The following is a 17,500-nucleotide window of genomic DNA, read 5'->3' on the forward strand; positions in this document are numbered from 1 at the left end:
GCCTCTCCCTCTCTCTTCCCAAACATTCACCACTCTTTCTCCTCAAACGTTCACCCAGATTTCTCCCTCTCCCTCCCCAGGTGGCCTCCCCCCCGACATGTACACCAGCCTTCCTCGCCACGTCGAGTCTCGCACGGGCTTCGAGGGCTGCATCGCGTCCCTCGACCTCAACGGCGAAGCCCCAGACCCGGTGGGCAAGGACGTCCCCCTGATCTCAAGCCCCGTTTTCTCAGGCTGTGATGGTGCGTCCAAGATCACTGTTCCTTCCTTATACTTCTAATCATAATATTTTTTTCTACAGCGTCGAAGATCAGTGATTCTTCCTTATACTTCTAATCGTGATTTTTTTTCTATAGTCTTCTTATTTCTCCCCTATCTTTTATGGTTTTTTTCCTGTGTGTTCATTGGGATTACAGATTATTTCTTATGGTTTTAATCATCATATGCTTCAAGTCTTTGTATTCTCCTCTCATCCATTGTCATTTTCTCTGTATATTCACTGGGAGAAATGCATAAACGTGGGAGTTATTTTCGATACATGTATAAGAAAAAAAGAAAAAAATACCAAAGAAGCTCTTCCTATGAAAATAAACATACATAACGAAATGAACAACCAAAGCTTATCTCCCAATGAATGTATTTCCTATTGAGTTTCGTATTTATCTCGCTTGAACATCCCTTTTTTCTCTCTCCATCTAAGGGCCAAGTACAAAGTGCCACCGGAATGCATGTGCAAATGGCGGGACGTGCGTGCAACAGTGGAACTCCTATTCGTGCAATTGCGACATGACATCCTTCACTGGTCCTACTTGCTCTGATGGTGAGGACATCTCCCTATGTCTTGTTTCCTTGATCACTGAATAACAATTATTTTAATAACTACAAGATAGTGTTTTTTTTTTCGGGGGGAAAATACACGTTGCTATGAGAGAAAATAATCAGACAAAGCGTTTTGTTTTTTGTTTTTTCTTCGAGGGAAAGATACACGTTACTATGAGAGAAAATAATCAGGCATTGGTTGGCTAATGAGAAGCCTACCAGGAGGGAAATAAAAATTCCAGTGAGTCCTTCAGTGTCCTTCCTGAATGCCTTTGCTGACTCACCTGACTCACCGCTTCCAGAGTCCACGGCGTATGAGTTCGGAGGTGGCGCTGGCATTATGACCTTCCAGTACCCCGAGGGCAGATGGCCTGACACCCGCCGTGACCTGCTGGCACTTGGCTTCATGACCTCGCAGGAAGATGCGGTCATGTTGAGGCTTGACTCGGCTAATTCGAATGACTACATGGAGCTGGAGATCGTAAGAATGAATTTATTTAAGAAAATATATATTCTTGAACCTCTGGAATTTGTTTATGATTAGTTTGGCAATCATTTGATAGACATACTTTAAATATACGCAAAAAATAGATGTGAAATTCTTTAGTGACATTTATAATAGAGAATCCTAAAAGATTATTCCACCATGCAACATTTCGCTTCATCCTCAAAATGATGGCCACGCCCCTTCAGAGTAAACTAACTACAAGCTCGTTCCATTCCCTTTACGAATGCATCTTTTTCCTTTTTCTTTTTTTACGAATACTCCTTTTCCTTTTCCTTTTTTTTACGAATGTCCCTTTTTCCTTTTCCATTTTTTACGAATGCCCTTTTTCCCTTTATCTTTTATTTACGAATGTCCCTTTTTCCCTTTCCTTTTCTCACACACTCTTCTTCCAGGTCGACGGCAACATCTTCATGGTCTACAACATGGGCACGGAGGACCACCCCATAGGCGAGGTCATGGCGAAGGTCAACGACGGCATCTATCACGTGGTCCGCTTCATCAGGTCAGGCTCCAACGCCACGGTGCAGATCGACGACTACGAAGTTCGTTCTAAAAATCCCAAAGGTGAGATTTCGGGGTTTTTGGGGTCGATTTTTTTTTCTTTCTTTTTTTTTTTTTGAGGGGATAACGGGCGTATTTGTATTTTCGGTTCTCAGGGGTTTCGAGAAGTGGATACGAGCGTAATGATGTTTGGCTCTTCTCATTTGAGTGTAATTGAATTGTTTTCTTTTTCTCAGGGGATACGAGTATATTGTGCATTGTTTCATTCTATTCATTGGATCTGAACATATATGCAATGCTTTCCATGTATCTGAGTACGAGCATTTTTGCATTTTTATTTTGCATCTACGTTCTTTTCATTGGATACGAGCATAAATGCATTGCTTTTTATATTTCCCTGGGATTACGAGCATATTTGCACTGTTATATTATTTCTATTTTATAAGATATATTTGCATTTCATTTTCCCATGGAATACGGTAATAAAATGCATCGTCATTGCTTCCAGGGAATACGAGCATATACTCATTTTTCTTGATCATTTTCTGTGTGATTATATCTTACATGATTATATCTCTTGAATGAAATGCAGGGATTTTTTTTGCACAGAAACTGCATTTAATGTGTAAGATAAAGACAAGACAGCAAGAACTATAGCATGGAAAAGATTATTTACTGAATCAGCGAGCATTTCAGATTACAAAAAGCACAAATTCTCATATAGTAATACTGATTACTGATTTTTTCAACAAAGAAGAAAATGTCACAGCCTCGGTATCATGATTAATATTACCTTATATAATGAAATAATGGAATTTTGAGTAAAAGGTAGTCGAACAAGTAGAGAGTGTATATAATGGAATCAAATCTAATATATAAAGATGCTCAAATAAAAAATAAATAAATAAATAAATAAAAAGTAAAAAAATGCATACATAAATACACACACACACGCTCGGGAAAAAAAAAAAAAAAAAAAAAAAAAAAAAAAAATATATATATATATATATATATATATATATATATATATATATATATATACATATATATATATACATATATATATATATTTATATATATAAATATATATATATATATATTTATACATACACACACACACACACACACACACACACACACACACACACACACACACACACACACACACACACACACACACACACACACACACACACATACACATACACACACACTTACACACACACACACACACACACACACACATACATATATATATATATATATATATATATATATATATATATATATATATATATATACATATATATATATATGTACGTATATATATATATGTATGTATATCTATATGTACATATATATATATATATATATATATATATATATATATATATATATATATATATATATATATATATATATATATATGTATCTATATATGAATGTATGTAGGTATCTTTGTAGGTAGGCACACGCACACACACACACACACACTCTATATTATTTAGTACAAGATGATGGAAATCAATGATTTTAAGATTTTGAATAAGTATGGGTAATATGAGTTATATTTCAAAGAGTACTGGGTGTTATCGCTCATAGTGATTAAGGTATAAAATTGCTCATAAATACAAATTACCTTCCTATATTTTATCACAGCATCCTCCTTTGTAAATGTTATGCGAAGTTATACATATTTTGTAATAGAGGATCCAGTATTTTCTTCAATGCCTTGTCTCACATCAAATTATTTATCATTGTAGAATGTTGGTCATTGTCACTTCTAGTTTAATAATTTAAAGAGTATATAAAATATTTTTTTTTTACGAATAGCGATTGTAATGAATGAAATGGACAAGATAATAACTGTAAGTATAAATGAAAAGTAATTGATGAGAACATAGTGATATGGAAATATATATTGATACTAGCTATTATGAGAATGAAAGGATATGGTAAAGATTGAATGATATTATAGAGAGAGAAATGATAGTCATAGTAATAACAGAAATATGACAATGATAATAGTACACTAACGATGATAATCAAAATGAAAAGAATAATTGCAACGTTAATAGTGACAAGAATGATGATAAACACAATAATTATGATTACTGATTGTATTGAGAAATGCATACAATATAACCCTGAAATAATAATACCTCATTTTAAAAAATAAATTATTCCTAATCTATTCTACAACTATATCGTGTAGAGGCTTTCTGTGTCCACCAGACCTGTATCTCACGTCCACCCGTTTGTCATGTATTGTATTTGTATTGTGAAATCTATCCTCCTTAAGCTCTGGTTTTTGGTCCTGTCGCGGTGTATGTACATAATGCAAACTGTATATGTCTCAATGTGTGTTAAAGGAGTCGCTTAAATCTGTGAAAGAGACATCGAAAAGATCAACATTTTTTGGCATTTCTGAAAGCCATTGGAAAGGAGTAATGAGATTGTTTGGGGGGTATTTTTGTAGTCGTATTTATGCTATGGAATTCATGTTACTCTCCTTTACCGGGTGATTTTTATTCTGCACACATTTTTCGAAGGCTCAGCAATACGCATATGAACACTATTCACGTGTATAATTGAAGAACAATGGGAAAGAATGGCGATGGCCTTCGTTTCTTTCAATGGTAATGTGAGCTCTTCAGCAATTTTAAACTCCACGACTAACGCCCATTCCAACTACCATGCTTCAGTCGCGGAAGGAGGTATTCTGTACTTTTATTAATGACCTTGTAGGCTAAGCAATTAGACTGGTTTTTGGTATGCTTTTTTAATCCAATTTGCTCCATTTACATAACTGACTTTTTGACAACAGTTTCCAATGTGCCATTGCATATGGAGGATACCTTTAGTGTGTGTACAATACCAAAGGACCAACCCTAAGGATGGGGGCTTCCTCTTTGCATTATGATCCTTGAACTAAATATCTTCCGACTACCAAGGGACACTCACGCCCATCACCCACGGACGGGGATTGAACATCTTGGCTACCTAACCATCGTAGGACGTTTACAAAACTGTTTGACCTCATTTCCTTGCAGAGAATGTTGAGCTTTCTGACCTCAAAGTGTTGAAGAAACTCAGGTCTCGGATCTGGCATGGTGAGAACTGCCTCTGCTCCACTCCGATGCAAACACTTTTCCGATTGTTCTGTTCCCGAGGCTCTGGGCCTTTTGTAGCTTCTAATGGTACTTCACTGAGGTAGACTCAGCTGGCAGGACCCGCCCCCCCTTCAACCAGAACGATAACGATAACAGAGACAAGTAGAAACTGAACCTCTTGTCAGTTCTCGCGTCCCCTTTAACCAGCTGAGTCTAACGCAGTGTGTATATACGGCACGCACTACGCTGTTTTGCACAACAAATCCTCGTCACCATCTCTCGGCCTTTTGACAACACAGCTCGTCTTATGTCGACACTTTTTGTCTGTTATGATGTCAACACCATCGCTACAGTCTGTCAGCACTTTATATATGCCTTTATCTTTTCACTATCAATGGCCTTTGAAACGTTTCAGCACCTTTTGCCAACACTCCAAGAGCACATCCACTGTATTTCTAGTATATATCTCTCTATTTCATCACCAGCATTGTAATGTGTCAACACTGTCCGTTCTGCAATATATTTTCTCACAACCCTTTCTGTTGTATGAGCTTTCATTTCAGTCAGTTGTGTTTTTCTGGTATGTTTTCCTAAACACACTATAATACGTTTTTATTATCCACAATGTTATTTTTTTGTCATTCACATATAATAAATGTCTATATTTCCCACTCATTCCAGAGTTATAAATACATACATAACTTCAGTTTTATTCTGTACTAAAGTTGCTACACATTTATATCAGTATATACTTGTTCATAGTCAAGCCTTTTTCCCATGTCCGTTTACATCACATCTACCTCTACCTGAGTTTAAATATTGGGTTTAACAGCAAATGACTCTTTTATTTACCGATTTATTAATTTACTTATTATTGTCAGCGTTATATTTCTTGTATTTTTCGTTATATTTTATGTATGTGTCGTGTCCCGTTCCTTATTTCATGTCTTTCGTTCACCACAGTGATATCGTTTATTTTAATCCTTTCTCACCCCTTTATCCGTTTATTTATCACTTCTCATTCATTCTCGACAATTAGTCTTTCAGATGATGTCTCGTTCCAGATATGCATATTGTCTTCACCGTCTATATATATAAATAAAAACACAAATTAATATCAAAACAACGTTCTCCAACCGCACAAGACAAATATATACCTTTTTTTTATTTACTCCATGTGATGATGGAAGGGAGGAAGAGGAGGAGAGGAAAGGAAGAGGGGAAAGGGGAAGGATGAGAGGGTAAATTAGACCTCTTCCATCCCCTACCCCTTAACCCTTAACCCTTAAACCCTACCCTATTCCTCCCCAAAGAGTCTGCATGCTTCGAGTCACGAGGCACCTCCGATGTCACGTGCTTGAGGACACACTCTCTCAACAGCCCTCTGGGTCACTGGCCTCTCTCTCCCCCTCTCTCTCCCTCTCCTCAAGTAGTGATTGTGAGTGGGACTTCTCTGGCGGTGGCTCCTGGAAATGATTCGGGTAGATCAGCTATTTAGTGTAAATAATGTGGTTGTTTTGAATGAAATATAATCAGAATAGATCAAAAGGAAGTCATATGTATCTGTTCAGTTCTTTTGTTAATGAATGGGTGAAGACAAAATTTTTATAATTATGTTTGGGTTAATGATCGTAATAGTTACAACGATAATAGTGGAAGTATCGATAATGGTAATAATGGTGATACAGAATGCAACGGTGATATAATAGCAAGATTGTTATCATCACTACTGCAACTGTTAAACAGCAGTAGTAATAGTAGCAGAAACAGCAATTCCTCTAATCATTATAATTATTGCTAATTCTACTACCGCTCTTCATGACTGAATCTCCCGCAAACACTGCTTTGTACAATTCGTAAGCATACACACCCACGATAAATAATAATAATAATAATAATAATAATTAAAAAAGCGAAATCTTTCCGAATCACCAAAAGAGAAGTTCCTCGTGCTTCGACCCCCACCCCCCCCCACTCCCGACCCCACGCACCGCTCTCCCTCTAAGCATGGATTGGAATTTCCAGCACTGAAAACTATATATAAAAAAAAATCAAATATATACTGCACCAATTTGTTTTATTTACCGACTGACTGGTCTGTCTGAGGGAGACGGAGAAAGCCACGTAAGTTATTGCTTGCGTTTAGTCTCTTAAATGGAGAAATAAAGAATTAATAAGAAATTCTATGCCGAAAATAATTTAGCGTATGGATTAGATTGACAAAAAAATACTAATACCAGTGCGTATTCCAGTATATATACGTTTATCATGTTTGTAAGCACAACAAATTAAAATATGGTTGTCGGTTTTACTGCGGTATATAAACTGTACTTTCACTAATGACCTTTTGTATGAGTCACTGGGTACATGCATACGACAACCATTTATTTAATGATATTTTCGTGAATACCTTTTACCTGTTTAACCTCCAATTAACTGTTTAATAGCTATGTAGCTAATTTGATTTTCTCAAAATTTCGTTTTAGATATCTAATATGAATGATAAAATTAATGACTTTGTAACTATAAAAAAATAACTTGAATTACAAAAAAAAAAAAAATCTCGAAATATGGCACATTGGCCCTCTGGACCTGGCACTCCTCTCCCTCACGCACTCCGGTCGCTCAAGGACTTGTGGTTTCGTCTGGCACTTGGCACTCGATGGCCGCCTCACGCCCTTGTCTTGGCACTGGAAAGGTTAAGGCATCAAGCTTTTTCTTCCAATTCAAGGTCGATCTTCACTGTAGGTCTTAGTTCCGTAGAGAGAGTTTAGAAGGTTCACCTTGAAAACATTAGTAACATTTTCGTTTTTTATAAAACAAAAAAAAAAAGAATTTTTATTTTTCTGTCCTTTCTTTTTTGTCTTCGTCTTTTATTACCTTGACCAGAGTCTTCCCCTTGACTCTTATCATATATCCAAATTTAATTTTAAAAAAATAATTGGTATTTTATATAGAACGACCATTAACTTAGAATCAATATAGCCAAAATTAGAGAGAACAGTAACTTGATTCCACCATATAAATGATTTTCAATAAGTTATGCGATTTTTTATATAGCACTTAAATAAATACACAGTCCTTTTAGTCCCTCAAACCGTAATAGAAGATTTGTTACTTAGAATCTTGAAAAAAGACGTACTCTTTCGAGGGAAAATATCCTACTGTCCCACGCCTTGAGATTCTTCCTTACGAGTTCCTATAGCGTCTGCTTGCTTCTGCAGGACACCAGCTCTCCGTCTTCAATGCGCAGTCACGCCTTCAGATCGGAGGTCGAAGGGCAAGAAGGTCCACGGCCATCGAGAGGCCCTTTAGGGTGAGTTTCCCTTGTTTTGGGGGATTGGATTTTCTTCCGCTTTCGTTCAGGGTTGGGTATGTTCATCGTTTGGGGTTATGGTAACTGCGTTTGACATATTGGTTATAATTCTTTCTCTCTCACTCACTCACTCACTCACTTACTCATTCACTGACTGACTCACTCACTCACTCACTCTGTGTGTGTTTTCAGTGAGGAATGTTCTATTCTCTTTTTGCTGCCGAATTTTATGAAATGGTTAAACATTTTTTGTAATATTCACATACACACAGATACATCACAATTCATCGCACCACAACTCAAATAAATGCCTCCAACTCATCTAAACTCGTCATAAACCACACTGCTTCACTACAACTCATCTCCAACCAACCGTACTCATTGTGCCTCATCATACATCATCACCCAGTCGACTTTTTCTTCTCCCACGATAACTTTTTCTCCCCATTTGACTTTGTTCCCCCCCTCCCCCCCCCACCAGTCGATTATCTTTCCCCCGCAGGTCAATTTTCCCTCTCACCCCTTCCGCTCTCCCCCCAGTTGACTATATCTTCCCCCCAGTCGATTACCTTCCCCCCCCCGCAGGTCAATTTTCCCTCTCACCCCTTCCGCTCTCCCCCAGGGTATCATCTCCGGCCTGGTCCTGAACGGAGAGCGCCCCTTGGACCTGGCAGCCGAGAGGGACCCCAGGGTGAACGTCCGGGGAGATGTCCACCTCCTGCTATCCGTCCCCAAGACCCTCCCTGTGCAGAGCAAGGACGAACTCAACTACTGGCAGAGGGTGAGACTCGAAGGTTTGGGTTGAAGGTTCGATTGGGTTCGAATCTTTAGGGCCTGGAGTCGATTAGAATTTTTTTTTTTTTTTTTTTTTTTTTTTTACAATTTTTTATTGAAATTAAGTACGATTCACTTTTATCCCCGTTATCTTGAGTTTCCTCCCAATTATCCTCACTTTCCTCATTATCCTCTTTTCTTTCATTATTATCCTCACTTTCTTCGTTATTATCCTCACTTCCTCATCCCCCCTCATTATCCTCACTTTCTTCATTATCCTCTTTCCTCCTCAGACTCACTCCCTTCCCCACTATCCTCACTTTCCTCTCCCATCATCTTCACTTCCTTCCCCATTATCTTCAATTTCCTCCCCATTGTCCTTACTTCCTTCCCCATCGTCCTCTTTCCTCATTATCCTCACTTTCCCCTCATTCTCCCCACTTTCCTCCTTATCCCCACTTTCCCCTCATTATCCTCATTTTCCTCCTCATTTCCAGACTCCGCCGCTTCCGGGACCGAAACCAGGAGACGGCGACGACCTGGTCTTCAGCGGCGCCGGGTCGGGCTGTGACATGGACGATGAGGACGAGTGCATCCCGGTGTTCGACACGGGTTCTGGTAAGATGCTGGGGAGAGGAAGGGGGGAGGAGAAGAGAAGAGGGGGAGAGGAAGGAGGGGGGAGGAGGGAGGAGGGAAGAAGAGGAAGAGGGAAGGGGAGGGGGGGAGGGGGAGGGTGCATCCCGGTGTTCGACACGGGTTCTGGTAAGATGCTGGGGAGAGGAAGGGGGGAGGAGAAGAGAAGAGGGGGAGAGGAAGGAGGGGGGAGGAGGGAGGAGGGAAGAAGAGGAAGAGGGAAGGGGAGGGGGGGAGGGGGAGGGTGCATCCCGGTGTTCGACACGGGTTCTGGTAAGATGCTGGGGAGAGGAAGGGGGGAGGAGAAGAGAAGAGGGGGAGAGGAAGGAGGGGGGAGGAGGGAGGAGGGAAGAATAGGAAGAGGGAAGGGGAGGGGGGGAGGGTGAGGGTGCATCCCGGTGTTCGACACGGGTTCTGGTAAGATGCTGGGGAGAGGAAGGGGGGAAGAGAGGGAGAGGAGGAAGGGGAGGGAGGAGGGAAGAAGGAAGGAGGGGGGAGGAGGGAAGAAGAAGGAAGGAGGGGGAGGAGGAAGAAGGGGGGAGGAGAATGGTGGGAAGAAGAGGGGAGGGGAGAGGAGGAAGAGGAGGATGTATACCGGTGTTCGATACGGGTTCTGGTAAGATGCTGGAGAGAGGAAAGGGGGGGAGGGAGGAAGGAGAGGGGAAGGGGAGGGGGAGGAGGAGGAACGGGGGAGGAGAATGGTGGGAAGAAGAAGGGAGGGGAGAGGAGGAGGAGGACGAGTGCATCCCGGTGTTCGACACGGGTTCTGGTAAGATGCTGGGGAGAGGAAGGGGGGGAAAGGAGGAAGGAGGGGGGAATGGGGGGGAGGAAGGAAGAAGAGGGGAAGAGAGGAGGAAGAGGAAGGGAGGAGGAGGGACGAGTGCATCCCGGTGTTCGATACGGGTTCTGGTAAGATGCTGGAGAGAGGAAAGGGGGGGAGGGAGGAAGGAGAGGGGAAGGGGAGGGGGAGGAGGAGGAACGGGGGAGGAGAATGGTGGGAAGAAGAAGGGAGGGGAGAGGAGGAGGAGGACGAGTGCATCCCGGTGTTCGACACGGGTTCTGGTAAGATGCTGGGGAGAGGAAGGGGGGGAAAGGAGGAAGGAGGGGGGAATGGGGGGGAGGAAGGAAGAAGAGGGGAAGAGAGGAGGAAGAGGAAGGGAGGAGGAGGGACGAGTGCATCCCGGTGTTCGATACGGGTTCTGGTAAGATGCTGGGGAGAGGAAGGGGGGGGGGAGAAGAAGAGAAGAAGGAAGGAGGGGGAGAGGAGGAGGGAAGGGGAGGAGGAAGGGGAGGGGGGGGAGAAGAGAGGAGGAGGGGGAGGGTGCATCCCGGTGTTCGACACGGGTTCAGGTAAGATGCTGGGGAGAGGAAGGGGGAGGGGGAGGAGGAGGGAAGAAGGAAGGAGGGGGAGGAGGAGGAAGGGGGGAGGAGAATGGTGGGAAGAAGAGGGGAGGGGAGAGGAGGAGGAGGAGGATGTATACCGGTGTTCGATACGGGTTCTGGTAAGATGCTGGGGAGAGGAAGGGGGGGGAGGAGAAGGAGGAAGGGGTAAGGAAGGAAGAAGAGAGGAGGAAGAGGAGGGGGAAGGGGGAGAGGAAGGGGATGGGTATGAGGAGGAGGGAAGGGGAGATGGAGGAGGAGGGAAGGGGAGGGTGAAGAGGAAGGGAAAAAGGGGTAAGGAGAGGGGAGAATGTGAAAAGGGGGAAGAGGATGAAGAGGTGGGGAGGGTGCATCCCGGTGTTCGACTCGGGTTCTGGTAAGATGATGCAGAGAAGGGGGAAGAAGAGGTGAGGAGAGAAAAGGCGGGAAGGAGAGGGGAGAAGGGGGGAGGGAGGGGGGGGGAAGGTGAGAGGAGAGGGGAGAGGGAGGGGGAAGGGGGTATAGAGGAGGAAGAGGGAAGGAAGATGGAGGAACAAGTGTATTCCAATGTTCAACACAGGTTCTGTTAAGATATTGGGGAGTGGAAGGGGGAAGGGGGAGGAGAGTGTAGCAGGAAGGGGGAAGAGGAGGAGGAGGGAGGGGGGGGGGTGCATTCCTGTGTTCGACACTGGTGCTGGTAAGAAAAGGAAGGGAAGAAGGGAGGAAGAGAGAAGGAGGAAGGGAAGAGAGAGGAGCGGGGAGGGGAGGAAGAAAGGTGAAAGAGGAAAGATGGGGGGAAATGAGAGGAAGGGGAGGGAAGAGGAGGAAGGGGAGGAGAGGGGATGAGTAGGCCTACATTCCAGTGTTCGATACGGGCTCTGGTAAGAGGGGAAGAAGGGGGGAAGAGAGTGGAGGAGAGAAGGAAGGGAAGGGAAAAGGAGAAGTGGGTAAGAGGGAATGGGAGAGGAGGGGGAAGCTAAGGGAAGGGTGGAAGAGAGAAGAGGAAGGGGGGAAGGAGTAAGGAAGAAGAGAAGGGAAGGGAAGGATAGAAGAAGGACAGAGTTGGTGGGAAGGATGGAGGAGTGAAGAGAAAGGGAAGAGGGAGAGGGAAGAGAGAAAGAGAGAGGGAACGGGATAGGGTCAGAAGAAGTGGTCGATAAGAAAGGAAGAAGGAAAGACAGAAGAAATTATGGAGAGCGAAAGGTTCGGGGAGGAAGTAAAGGAATGGGAGGGGAGAGAAGGATAGGAAAGGTAGGGAAAAGAGAGAGGAAGGGAGGGAAAGAGAGGGATAGGTAAATCATGGGAGGAGAAGTGGGGGGGTATTGACATCCGGATTAATACGAGACTCGGAAAGCATCACAGACAGATAGATGAATACAGATATCCGTACATACAGTAGAAAGATAATTAAAGAAATAAATAGATATAGGTGTTTGTGCGTGCATGCGTGCATGTATGTGTGTATCTGTCTGTGTGTGTGTGAGAGAGAGAGAATGAGAGAGAGAGAGAGAGAGAGAGAGAGAGAGAGAGAGAGAGAGAGAGAGAGAGAGAGAGAGAGAGAGAGAGAGAGAGAGAGAGAGAGACAGAGACAGAGACAGAGACAGAGACAGAGACAGAGACAGACAGAGACAGACAGACAGACAGACAGACAGACAGACAGACAGACAGACAGACAGACAGACAGAAAGAAAGAAAAAAAAGAGAAAAAGAGAGAGAGCAACACACCACCACCACCACCTCTTAACCTCCATCCCTCGCCCATCCCTTCTGCTGCAGGAGACGACCTCATCACGCCCGTATACATCCCGCCCACCATGACCACCGTGACCAAGCCGCCCCCGCGCCATCCCATCCCGGACATCGACGTGGGCGTGGGTTCGAGGCCCTGCGACGACGAGGAGGATTGCTACAACGGCGGCTCAGGTTCAGGGGAATTCAACACTGACGACGGGGTTCTCACGGACGTGGAGAACGGTAAGTGGAAAGGGGAAATTTGGATAAAGCGAGGGGATGAAGAGGAAGAGAATAAGGGGGGACTTGGATAAAGCGAGGGGATAAAGAGGCAGAGAATAAGCGGGGACTTGGATAAAGCGAGGAGATAAAGAGGAAGAGGATAAAGCGAGGGGATAAAGAGGAAGAGAAAAAGACCGGACTTGGATAAAACGTAGGAGATAAAGAGACAGAGAATAAGCGGGGACTTGGATAAAGCGAGGGGATAAAGAGGAAGAGAATAAGACCGGACTTGGATAAAACGTAGGAGATAAAGAGGCAGAGAATAAGCGGGGACTTGGATAAAGCGAGGGGATAAAGAGGAAGAGAATAAGACCGGACTTGGATAAAACGTAGGAGATAAAGAGACAGAGAATAAGCGGGGACTTGGATAAAGCGAGGGGATAAAGAGGAAGAGAATAAGACCGGACTTGGATAAAACGTAGGAGATAAAGAGACAGAGAATAAGCGGGGACTTGGATAAAGCGAGGGGATAAAGAGGAAGAGAATAAGACCGGACTTGGATAAAACGTAGGAGATAAAGAGGCAGAGAATAAGCGGGGACTTGGATAAAGCGAGGGGATAAAGAGGAAGAGAATAAGACCGGACTTGGATAAAACGTAGGAGATAAAGAGACAGAGAATAAGCGGGGACTTGGATAAAGCGAGGGGATAAAGAGGAAGAGAATAAGCAGGGACTTGGATAAAACGTAGGAGATAAAGGTGCAGAGAATAAGGGGGGACTTGGATAAAACGAAGAGTGAGAGAGAGAAAGAGGAAGTGGAATAAGCAGAGTGAGGCAAAGAGATAGAGGATTAAGGGGAAGAGTTAGAAGCAAAAAAATATACTAGTGTTATAATTAAAACTGACATAGAAAACGGTAAGTCGGAAGGGGAGTTAAAGAGGCAGAGAATAAGCGATAAAACAAGGAGTGAGGCAAAGAGATAAGAGAAATAAGAGGAAGATTTAGAAGAAGAAAAATTGTTGTAGTGTTATTAGTAAAACTGACGTTGAGAACGGTAAGTGCGAAGAAGAGACATGGATAAAACGAGGAGATAAAGAGGCAGAAAATTAACGGGGACTTGAATAAAACAAAGAGTTAGGCAAAGAGATAGATTAATAAGGAGAGTATTTTGATTTTTTTTTTTTTTTTTTTTTTTTTTTTTTTTTTTTTTTTTTTTTTTTTTTGTTAAAAGTAAATTCGACGTGGAAAACGGAAGGTGGGAATAGGAGACGAATAAAACGAGGGCATAAAGAGGCTGAGAATAGGCGGGGACTTAGACGAACCTGTTAGAGGTAAAACTACGTACGTCAGGAAGTTGATGGATTAGTTAATATGGAACATAATAGATCTATTTAGCTTTCTCCTCCTCAGTAGACGCCTTGTGTTCTATTTCTTTCTTTTCTTTTCTTTTCTTTCTTTCCTTCTTTCTTTCTTTCTTTCTTTCTTTCTTTCTTTCTTTTTCTCTTCTTTCTTTCTTTCTTTCTTTCTTTCTTTCTTTCTTTCTTTCTTTCTTTCTTTCTCTTCTTTTCTCTTCTTTCTTTCTTTCTCTTCTTTTCTTTCTTTCTTTCTTTCTTTCTTTCTTTCTTTCTTTCTCTATATCTTTCTTTCTTTCTTTCTTTCTTTCTTTCTTTCTTTCTTTCTCTTCTTTTCTCTTATTTCTTTCTTTTTTTCTTTTCTTTCTTTCTTTCTTTCTTTCTTTCTTTCTTTCTTTCTTTCTTTCTTTCTCTTCTTTCTATTCTTTCTTTCTTTCTTTCTTTCTTTCTTTCTTTCTTTCTTTCTTTCTTTCTTTCTTTCTTTCTTTCTTTCTTTCTTTCTCTTCCTTTCTCTTCCTTTCTCTTCTTTTCCCGCCCTTCTTTTCAAAGCCCTTCCCGTCAGCGGTCAGCCCTCCCTGACCCGACCCCGAAAGCCCCGCCCTAAGCCCCTCCTCCCGCAGGCGACGACGTGGAGCTGGAGAACCCCGCGACGAACCAGCCGCTCCTGCAGCCCGAGATCATCCACTCGGAGGAGTCCCTGCGCCCGAGCGGCAAGAAGGACCCCGGCTCCGGCCCCACCACCACCCGCTCCTTCTACGGCGTCACGGAGAGCACCACCACGACCACCACCACGCCCACGCCCAGGACGAGGCCCCGTCCGCGCCCGACCACCGCGGCGCCGGCCTTCCCCTCCGTCGACCCGCAGGTGCCGGTCAACTACGGCGACATCGGCGGCGGGACGGAGTACGACGACTACACGGGGCCGTTCGGCGAGAACCCGATCCACCCCGTCGACCCCACGAAGGTGCGGACGCCCAACACCAAGGGCCAGATCCACAGCGACGCGTCCGGCGGCATCGCCCTCGTCATCAGCATCATCGCGGGCGCCCTCATCATCGTCATCCTCATCATCCTGCTCATCCTCAAGTTCAAGGGGCGGCGCGACGGGACGTACAAGGTGGACGAGACCAAGAACTACGAGGGCATCCCGACGGTGCCCACGCCCATGGTCAACGGCCAGGGCAACGGCAACATCAAGCCCGGCGACCGCAGGCCCGTCAAGAAGCAGAGTAAGGACGTGAAAGAATGGTACGTGTGAGACTTAGAAATTTATATCGAATTATTATATCATGTAAAATCACAAAATTACGACTGTGATCTCCATTCTTTTGCAATACCTCTACAATAATAAGGATAAACATTCCTCCATTCTGTGTCTGCTATTAGTTCATGACTAAATGGGTTAGCGAATCCAAAATCGATTCAAATGACAAACAAACAATATATACATACATACATATGTATATATATATATATATATATATATATATATATATATATATATATATATATACTCAACAAAATGAGAAGTGAGAGAGGGAAAAACAATGTTTTGTACATGTAGAATATTGTAAGTTTGAAATTCAAATTTTAAATTGTCATTCCACACACTTCATTTGTAGCTTAGGTTAGGTTACATCATGTTTCGAAAATCAGTGCCCATGAATGTCGCTGCTTATTTGAAGAGAAAAAAATCGACTTTTTTGTATTGATTAGCCAGTGGAGGTGCGTAGATTAGAGACGATGAGAATGATGAGAAGTAGCGTAAGTCCTGAGAGCATGAGTCGACCCATTTCGTCAAGAGTGAGCGAGGATGATGAGCTTAACCCACTCCTCCATAACCCCCCCCCCCACCCCCACCCCCTTTTGGTTCCTGGTTCCCGATTTCTTTCCACTTAACACGTGCAGTCGTGGTCGCAAACGTCCATTGTAGAGCAAGAGTCTTGTTAGTCGTCAAGCTTTACACTGCTGTCCGGACCCCTTGTGTTACGGGTCTTGGCACATAAATGAAATCTTTCCTAAACGAAACTCTTTTCATGAAGAAAACTGTAATTAAGATGATGTACAATAATATTCCCAACTAACACTAATTAAAAACAATGCTTTGCAAACATCCAAAACATGGTAAAATGCTACTATTATCAATATCTAACCTTGTTATATATAGCACAACGTGCATTGAAAGTATAAAGTCACAGTAGACGGATCTAGGTCCTACGAGATACCCTGACGTGCATGCATGAACGACGATGCATTTGTCCTTGTCGTGCTGATCGGCCTCCCCCTCCTGTGTCAGGGTCCGTTGACAGTCAGCGATGTGCTTCAAGAACCCTTCTTTTGCTGTATAAAATTACTTTTCTTTTTCGTCTTTTTTTTCCCCTTTGAATCATCAAAAGGTCCGCCAAACCGTCGCTGAACTGCCTCTGACTTCTGCTTCCTGTGCCTGTTCTGTGTAAGGGGAAGGGGGAGAGGGAGAGACTGCCTCAGAGGGGAGCAAGGAGGGGAAGTGGCGCGGCGATAACTAGGTCGCGTCGCCCGGAAGGTTCGCCCGGCACGTGACGGGGTTGAAGCCTTTGTTGGACTTTTTCACTTTTTACATATCATTAGTGAAGTGATTAGCCAGATGCGGTAGTCTCTACAAAATATACTTAAGTTGAAAGTCAAAGGGGGCGAAGTCGGTCATAGGAAATTTTTCACAATGCCTCCGTGGCAATAGGTTTTCTTCTGTGGTTAGAAATATAATCGAAACCCCTTATCTTTATACGTTTCTGAGCACAAGACACTGAAGTGAATAACTTCCCAGAAGCATGAGTCGATTGCGTGATATTGATCAGAACATTTCCGTAAGAATTTACCGTTTCTTCAGTTCATATTCGTGCGCGGCCTTTTCTCACAGTGAAGGGATGTATCGCAGTCCTCAGTGACAATAGGCCAAAACAATACTAAAATTCTTAAGATCTCTTCTAAAAATATAAAAAATAAATAAAGGTTAGGCTAGTCCTTGCCCTTCACCATGCAGGGAAGTTATTCGATCACGTGTCTTACATCATGCAGCACCAAAAAGCCTTGGCTGGCTCATGGCTCGTGTCAGCGCTCACCGTGGATTTCTCTCATCAGCGTATCTCACAAAGCGTTAAGGGTGAGAACCGCCCCCCCTTCTTCCCCTCCTTAA

General features: G+C 43.2%; 1 protein-coding gene across 1 annotated transcript in view; it reads left to right on the forward strand.

The window, feature by feature from the left end:
* The window catches only part of LOC113800776 (neurexin 1-like), a gene marked incomplete in the record, with an annotated part of 367,405 nt that overhangs the window by 349,357 nt on the left and 548 nt on the right, over positions 1-17,500 (forward strand). The window contains 10 exon segments of the mRNA XM_070127624.1: positions 81-242; positions 701-820; positions 1,122-1,300; positions 1,720-1,891; positions 4,882-4,941; positions 8,166-8,257; positions 8,880-9,038; positions 9,529-9,649; positions 12,800-12,997; positions 14,949-17,500. The exon segment at positions 14,949-17,500 is cut by the window's right edge and continues 548 nt beyond it. Coding sequence (XP_069983725.1) covers positions 81-242; positions 701-820; positions 1,122-1,300; positions 1,720-1,891; positions 4,882-4,941; positions 8,166-8,257; positions 8,880-9,038; positions 9,529-9,649; positions 12,800-12,997; positions 14,949-15,586 — 1,901 coding nt within the window.

This window comes from Penaeus vannamei, chromosome 1, assembly GCF_042767895.1.
Source record: "Penaeus vannamei isolate JL-2024 chromosome 1, ASM4276789v1, whole genome shotgun sequence".
NCBI lineage: Eukaryota > Metazoa > Arthropoda > Malacostraca > Decapoda > Penaeidae > Penaeus > Penaeus vannamei.